The sequence below is a fragment of the Austrofundulus limnaeus genome, unplaced genomic scaffold (genome assembly GCF_001266775.1).
Source record: "Austrofundulus limnaeus strain Quisiro unplaced genomic scaffold, Austrofundulus_limnaeus-1.0 Scaffold107, whole genome shotgun sequence".
Classification (NCBI taxonomy): Eukaryota; Metazoa; Chordata; class Actinopteri; order Cyprinodontiformes; family Rivulidae; genus Austrofundulus; species Austrofundulus limnaeus.
The window spans coordinates 922,277-931,115 of record NW_013952509.1 but is presented as its reverse complement, the minus strand read 5'-3'; the positions used below and the strand labels follow the sequence as shown (position 1 = coordinate 931,115).

At 38.3% G+C, this 8,839-nt stretch overlaps 1 protein-coding gene across 2 annotated transcripts in view; it reads right to left on the bottom strand.

The window, feature by feature from the left end:
* Positions 1-8,839, bottom strand: part of LOC106521332 (FERM and PDZ domain-containing protein 4) — a 74,179-nt gene that overhangs the window by 56,635 nt on the left and 8,705 nt on the right. The window contains exon 1 of one of the 2 annotated variants that reach the window (XM_014013867.1): positions 791-1,569. The exons of the other annotated variant lie outside the window; for it this stretch is intronic. Within the exon in view, the coding sequence (XP_013869321.1) occupies positions 791-825 (35 nt within the window). The 5' untranslated portion in view covers positions 826-1,569. Of the gene's footprint in view, positions 1-790; positions 1,570-8,839 lie in introns of those variants that run through there. 2 annotated transcript variants of the gene reach the window in all.

Here is an 8,839-nt window from a genome sequence, read left to right as displayed (position 1 = left end):
ACATAAAAGAAGACATTTTATCATTTTTCACAAAGAATCCCTGCATTCATTAATGTTACAGAGCAAAGCTGTATTTCCTAATTGAAAGAAAGAAAGGGGTCAGACAAAGGTTTGGTCAACTGTACAGTTTTGGGATCTTGCTGCTAAAAGCCAAGAAAGCTTGCCTCACCTTGCAAGTCAAACTTTATCTTATTTTAAGTTTAGATGCAGTATGGTAAAAACTAATGGATCGAACAAACATTTAGTTAAAAAAGACTTGAAATGACCTCTTCTGGTAACAAAACAAATGTATTAGACTGCTTTGAATACTAAATATAACTGTTGCAGGCAGAGGTGGGTTACTGTAGCATTAGGGAGATGTGACACATTTACTGTCCTAATACACATTTCTAATTTCAACTCTTTCTGTGCCTTTTTTTTATTTTTGATTGATTTACTTTTTGTTCCATCCCTGCTTCCCTTATTTCTTACAATGACTGAACTTTTTTTTAATTGAATGGCAAAGTTTGAACCCATTTTCCACGTGCATGAAGGTAAAACAAAAAAAAGAAAAATTAGTAGAAAATATAATCACACTGTAGCAACCAGCAAATGATACATGTTTACTTTACATTTGCTTTTACTACTGTTTTAAAAAGTTTCAACTTTTTAGATGACAGTATCCRTTTCTCTTGGTGGAACCTTGCTTATCTACAGAAACATGAATAATTTTTTAAAGATCAGCATAAATAAATGTTGTATTTTGCCATCGAAAAGACTTCTAGATGTAGAAATCAATACACGCACTCACCCAGACAGCTTTGGCTTCTTGGAGAAACCAAACATGTCCACATGCTCCTGTTACAGAGCGCTAACGTCCCGGAGCTCAAGTTCTCCTCATCAGCATTCTAATCCACAACCAAATTCCTTTCACATTTAAAGCCCAGGTAATCCGGTGTCAACTCAGCTCTATGTTAAAAAAATTCAACAAAATTCTGCTGAATGCAAAATTTGGGATGTCTTCTGASTGGCAGAATAAAGTCCAACAGCAGCAAGTACTATCATCATTGTCAGAACCCCATCCGATGTGCAGGCAGTCCCGTTTGGATTTTGTTTTACTAGCAGTCTACAAAGTGCAGACAGAGTAAGGGTTGCCCTTCACCTCTCTCTAGGAAAAGTCAGCCCTTTCTGCYGCACTCCACCTGGATTATTTGGGCTGCAGCGAGCACTCGGTATGTGCTCCACATCTCCGAGCGCAGGGAAGAGCAGCGATCAGAGCTGCGGCAGGGAAGGGCGGGAGGGAYGGAAGCGGGAGGGAGTGGGGATGAATGACGGATGCGCTCTGGCTCCAGCTCTGTCCTCCCTTCATCTGGACTCCGAGTCTCTTTGCAGGACAGAGAGGGAGAATGCAGAATGGGAAGGGGAGGGGGACCAGGGGACGGACATAAAACAAAAGATAGAGGAGAGTGGAGGGGTAAACAGGAGAGGGAAAAGTGCATTGGTTGTAAAGAGAAAGCAACTAAGAGAAACAGGGGAGGATGGAGTGGTGATGGATAAAGGAAAGCTGACTCGGCAGAATGGGTTGCTGAGAAGAGCGAGACCCAGTCTCCCACCAGTTTTCTATTTTTCCACCCAGTTTACTTTCACACTGCAAGATTCTGCATTTATTAATTATACAAAAGGAGCGAGCGAAAGGATGTTGCTTTTTTGTGATTATCACCTACCACYGAAGGCAAATAGAAAATTGTTTTTGTCTATAGTGTTAGCAAAATATCATATAAAACAGAGAACACATTTTATTGGACCTCTAAGAAAGCTGATTACATTTTAAAGCCAACTCAATGCAATGTCACAAGAGCTAATCAATTTTCACAAGCAGAAGAATTTCTCTGTCAGTTTTTGCAGATGTTTCACTAAAGTGGTGTGTTAGTAGCTGCTCATGGTCRCCAGACTAATGCTGGAGAAAGCAAAAATGACTATAGGCGTTATAGACATTGAGTAAACATTTGGTGTGATAGTAGCTAAGAGTCATTCACACCACATAATATGAACTCTATCTCACAACACCGGTGCTCAAAACCATGACATTTACTGTTAAAATCAATGCTGTCTGTYRGCAAAATATCTTGTGAACCAATGAACATGGTTGCCAAAGCTAATCAACTTAAGCCAACTCAAAAATGGCTTTAATTCAATCAATATCACAAATACTAAGCTAAATTTTGATGTAAGATAGCTGAAAGTTATTCTAAACATGCTTTGAGCACAGACACGAGATGTCTCATAATGTCACTGAAAAGGCTTGACTATAATGGACTTTGCCATTAAAAGGTTGTGGGCGATAAGATTCCCTTGAGGAGTCTTTTYGGCTTACTGAAATGTGCAAACTGGTGATAATTACCTTTCCATGGTGGAAGAAATTAAAAACTATGAAATGATGACAAAATGTACTGTAAGATGCATACAGCTGATAGAGAAAACTGGAAAAAAAATGCAAAATGGAAAGGCATTGGCTCTGACTAATAACTAACATCTGGGTGCAGAAAGTAAAGATTTTCTGTCATTTTTGTCAGAAAAATTGCTAAAATATAACTAGACAATAGTTTGTTTTGTAGATTCCAGTACTGCTTTGAACATGATATTTACTAGCATGCAAACAAGTGCTCAGATATACAGGCCATATGAACTGAATGYATTAGTGTTACAATCAAAAAGAAAAAATAAGTAGGTCCTCTGGATGGGTTCTTCTTCAGTGAAACGTTTCATCTCTCCTCCATTAGACTTCTTCAGTCTGATGAGTTTCAGGTGAACTCAGCTTTATAAGCCCTTCCTCCACATGGACAAACAGGTTAGTCACATGCAAAAGAGGGCCATCGCCTAACAATAGGCTTGATTAGCTCTATTGTTCAAAGAGGGTCATGTGTCCAATCACATGACCCATATCGTGTTATGTGAATGTAGTGAATGCAAGCGGGGGTTCAGTGTCCCCTTGTTTTTGTCTCTTACCCTCTTTGTGTTGGGTATCATTGGGGTCCCGATTCACACCTTTTGCTCACAGGGGGCTGAGTCATACTTGCAATAACAGCATTGTAGGAGGACAACTGGACACGAAGGCCTCCACCTCTGTTTAATGGTGGACAGTTTTTCTTCACAAAGATGGCTTCCTTTACTCCTCTCTCAAACCAACGTTCCTCTCTATCAAGGATGAGAACATCTTCCTCCCTGAAAGAGTGACTGCTGGCCTGTAGATGCAGTAGTAGTAGTTGTCCTCCACCTACAGCGCTGTTATTGCAAGTATGACTCAGCCCCCTGTGAGCAAAAGCTGTGAATCAGGGCCCCAATGATACCAACACAAAGAGGGAAAGAGACAAAAACAAGGGGACGTTGAACCCCGCTTGCATTCACTACATACACATGACACGACACGTGTCAGGTGATGGGGCACACGACCCTCTATGAACAATAGAACTAATCAAGCCTATTGTTCGTCAATGGCCCTCTTTTGCATATGACTAACCTGTTTGTCCATGTGGAGGCAGTGCTTATAAGGCTGAATTCACCTGAAACTCTCAGACTGAAGAAGTCTCTTGGAGGAGAGACGAAGCGTTTCACTAAAGAAGAACCCGTCCAGAGGACCTACTTATGCTTTCTTTTTTATTTTTTTTCTACCTGGATTACTGAGATGCATCAGGACAATAGTGTTACAATTTTCTCACTTATCTATAGATTCAAAACATCTGTTTACAAAGCCTCAACAAATGTATGTTTTAAGCTGATGTTTTTCAGTGGAAAAGCTCAATCCTATTAGAAGCCTTAAATGTTTCTCACGGCCAAAACCTATTTATTGTGAACTTAAACAATTTTCTGGGAATAAAACATTGTACCTGACCATGTGAAAAGTGTGACATGTTATGTTGGGTGTGTGCTCCTTTGTCTGTTAGCAAAAACCCCTCAAACAATAGAATGGATTTTAATAAAACTCTCAAAAGGCAATCGCAGGTGCATCAACAACTGATTTGATTTTAAAATTAACCTGATTTAAGAAGCCTATAAATGCTACTTGACATTTGCAAACACAAAAAATGTGTTTAATTGGTTAAGTTTTAAAGCCATTGAACTAGTTGACAAAAAGCAATACAAACTGCCAAAAATGTTAGTTTCACACTGATTTTTGCTTTACTGATGAAGATAAAATAATTCTCTAAAACWAAGACTGCTGGGGAATAGAGAAATATTTCCTTTACAGTTTTTTCACAACAATCTCTGCRAGGATCTGTTAAAAACACAAACTGACAATATTCATGTTTAGATGTGCTGWATGCTCATACGGGAGTAAATTGGTGGTGCCATCTGTGTCTCTGGTGCTTCGTGCAAAGCAGCCATTTTACATGAAGCGGCTTTGATGCAAAGATTTTTTTTGATGACCCCCGCGTGTCCCTTAGGCAAACACTGAAAGCCCATGCCTGGAAACACATCAAACGYATTTCTGTGAATGATAACAGGCAAAGGACCCTCTTGCCCTTTCAAAAAATTTCGCACTGGTTTAGGAATCAAAGATTTCTCTGAGATGACAGAGACAAATGAACGAGGGCCTCTTATCTGTCACTAAAATCAATTTCCTGTCTGTACTTTATTACAGATTGAAGTTGTATTAAGGGGTATCTAATGTTATGCTGCAAGATTTCCAACTGTTTGCAGGAATTCGTCTTCACGGTGCRCATTTGTGGATGAATGAATCCAACATGTGTCTTTCTGGACAGGTGATGTCCAAATTGGAACTTGGACCTTTTTTTTTACAAGTCAAAGAGAAAAATTGTACAAACATTAGCAGGCAGGGTATCATCTATCCTGGCTGAATACTGCATTTATTTTTGCTCAACAATATTTCAAACATGAACACCAGAAAAAAATGGCAGGAGGCTGAGCAATAGGACAAACTTGTCTTCTGTTTGTTATCTTGCATTTGTTTTGCAACATGACAACAGTGTAGTCTGGAAAGCTTCTGTGGTAATTGTTTGTGCCTAACACACACAGGGTTCTTCTGTTTACACTTAAACAAGAATATAAACAACACTTTTGATACATGCACCTGCATCACTTTTGAGAAATGAACCTTTCAACTTTCAGATCAACCAGTTGGACAGACCAAGAAGACTTTGTGACTAATTGTTGGTTCCACAGAAGTGACAACTTTAGCCTGACAAGACTGAGGTGGTGACAAAGGAACAGGGTCTTGGGGGGGAGGATGAAAGGAGACAACGTTCAAGGACTGATGAGAGAAAGACTTTGAAAATAAAATGTAGTTGCAAAAGTTGTGAAATAGTTCACAAATCTTAGTGTTACTTTTATTTGAGTCTATCATAAAGAGATGCAAAGGAGGGGGCAAAATAATGTACTGCTTCCTGATGTTTTCATAATGTGTTTGAACATCTAATAAGGTGACGTTGTACCATAATGATAAACTTTCATAAAGATTCAAAAACCTCATGCAAATTCATTTTATTCTGCACATCTAATATTTTTTTCAGTTCCAGAGTCTTGAGTACAAAAAAAACTTTTCAGTCACTAACTCAAACTTAGCCATATCATTCATCTACATTTATTAACATATTACATATGACATTTATTTATGATTTTCTTCTTGAATAAATGTACAGAAAAAAAGAAAAAAAAACAGAGAGAGAGAAAAAATAAAGAAAAAGACAGCATGGACTCCTAAAATGATGATGGTAACCTTGCTAATCCAAAATGCTAGTTTTTTTTTCACATCACCATAGGATGGAATATTTTACCTTTTTAAATTTAGGTTCAAAAACTTGTTCAGCACCTGACAGGCAGGCACGAAGGACCTTTCCTTTTATCTCAAACAGCTGCTGTCTGATCTTGCCTCTTGGTTGATTTAAAACAGCACCGCCTATCGCTCTAAAGAGAGATAGGAACGCYGCTGGCATCCCACTTCTGCTTTGTGTCCCAGAGAGATTGGAGGAGAAAAGCAGTAGACTCTCCTTTGTCCACTAATGAATAACAATGTAGCCCAAGGTCACTGTTCCAGACTGAGCAAGTGTGTGAGTGAAAACTGAAAATGACTAAATCTGTGTTTTGCATTGACATGCACTACACTGGGATTCAACTGTTATTGTGGTTTGTAAGAGTTGGTATGTGTATAGAGGTAATGAAAGCTTCATTAACACTGCAGGTAAAAATGACCCATATCTGAATTTWATGACAGTCTGAACACGACTAATCCATTTTTTTTTTCAAATCTTGTTCAATGCGCTGTCCCTGGTGCTGAACATAGACACAGTGATCAGCACACTGAACACATCAAATAACAGCTAAAGTGCTATTGCAACTTTCTGTGTTAATAACCCTTTAACCACAAGAGAAATTGCAAATCTGATTGCAGCATTTGATTTCTGAGTCAATTCTGGTCTTCTTTGATATGTCATTGGAAAAATTTTACATTGATTTAACATGATGTCCTTCAAGATGGCAGCCATGTTTCAAACATAGCCTAAAAGATAGGGCTGGGGTATTCACATATTTCATTTTCTCTTTCATTTCTGTAATAAAAGGGTGTCCTGTGACATCTGACTCACCCTGTACTTTCAGTCACTTCTGCTCCAGATGTGTTATTCTGCTGCAGAGTAAGTAGGAGCAGCAGGATCAAATGTAAAAATTGGCAGTAACCATCACATTATTAGCTGATAATTAATTTTGTTGTTCCGATGGCACAACAAATCCAGACCTGTTATCATGCAGCATCTATATCTGCTTCTGTAAACAGTGTCCTGTGTGTGATGTCACATCTTCTTCTGTGGGTCACTTCAGAGCCACTGGACTGTTCACACTGAAGTCTGATGAAGGTCACCTTTAAATTATATAAAACCATGCAAAAAATTTAAAACAAAAACTGATCTGTGCAAAAAATCAGAACTGAGCATTCTGACCTGTGTGAATGTAGCATAAGTTGGGTGGGTTTTGAGGCTTCTCTCCTTTGTTGATACATTGTGTAAAAATACTACAGATTGATAAATAAATTATAAAAAAATATGTTTACATTTTGTTTGGAAAAATTCAAATTATAGTTTTTAAAGTCAATTTACTCAAATCCCATTTATAAGCTTAAAGGAGGATATTATGTATTTTCCAGGCACATAATAAACTTCTATACCAGAGTCTCACATCTATGTTATCTTCAGTTGTTGAAAATGCTATATATCAAAAATAAATTTGACTTTTATCTAAACACCTTGAAACTGGTCTCTGTCTCTTTAAGAACCCCYTACTGTTTCTGACACTTCCACTTCAGCACATTTTCAAAACAATGCTTCGGGAGAAGGCTGCTCTGTTGGGCGGGAGCTCGAATGAGGACTGAACTCCAGGGAGGAGCTTTGTACCAACAGGCGTTCRGGAGTTCCACATGGCTACCACAGGACATTCAAGGATTTCTCAAACATGGATGAATGAGTCAAAGTAAAACTCTGGGCATGTTTCTGATGAAGGAATGACATTATAACATGATGTAGAACTTAAAAAAAATTCATTTTGCATAGCCCCCAAGTAAAATATTGTACATAAGTGCCGTTACTAGAATGAACTCTAATAAATGACACTCACCAACAAGTGTTGTACTTTAGCAATAAAAGGGATTCAAGTGATAAATGGTTGAAACTTGTATTATTAGACCTTTAGAAAACAGCTGGACTGTATTTGAAAGATGTTCTCCAATTCAACTTTAGAAACAATCAACATTTTTAATCTTAAAGGCATAATGGATAACTTGATACTGTTTTAAAATATTTATCCTAACAATTGTCTTATTAAATGCCAAGGTAGTTGTTAAAATTGGGGTTTTACAAGAATTTCCAGATGCATGGACTATATAACTGCAGCTAAAAGATTCTTTAAATCATTTATCTTTTTTAAGACAATTTCTCACCTCACAGCATTACTATAAATACAACTAATGCACAACAGTGAATTAATATAATTAAAAAAAGGTCATGATTCTACATTATGCTTTAGTGATCTGAAGGACAAATGAATGCAATAAGTCATAAACAAATCAAATTGTGGTTCATTCAACACTTCTACAGCAACGATAAAGATGGATGGGTACTTTCCCAGAATGCAGCACTGCAGGGTCAGGCATTTCTGGCCTGCTCCCTGTCATTACAGGGGATGAAGTCGACGGCGGCCTTCGCGTGCACGCACACACACACACGAACTCTGTGTGACTTGTCAAAACAATGAGATCATTGAATTTCATTCCCGCACCGCCTTTTAATCCATCCGGCAATCTCTCTTCTTCTTCTGACACAGCCCTAATCTGATAGGGCAGAAAATCCTGCRGCACAGGAGGGGTGGGATAGTTGGAGGCAGGACAAGACTGAGATCATGAAGAACGAGACGTGTGAATTTAGGGAGTWATGATGAAGGAAGGCGCAACGAAATAGAAGTTTTTTGAGGGGTACATAAAAAAACAATTCATGAGATATTTTGCTGACAGACAGGCTTTGCTGAACCCAGTCAAAGAACTTTGAGAATCATTCCTATCAGGTCAAACTGAGCTCAAGTTCTTTAAAATGAACTTAATTTCAGCTTTTATTCTAAATTTGATGAACTGCAGCTGACAGCTTTAGTTGGATCGACTCTAAAAGGTAATCAGCTGTGGGTGTCTACCCAATGATTACTTTCTGACAGTTTCATTAAAATCTGTTCATGAGATATTTATCGAACAAACACATGCGCACACGGACACACTTTTGGTAACAGGCAATAATAAAGATTTTTGTGTGTGTGTGTGTGTGTGTGTGTGTGTGTGTGTGTGTGTGTGTGTGTGTGTGTGTGTGTGTGT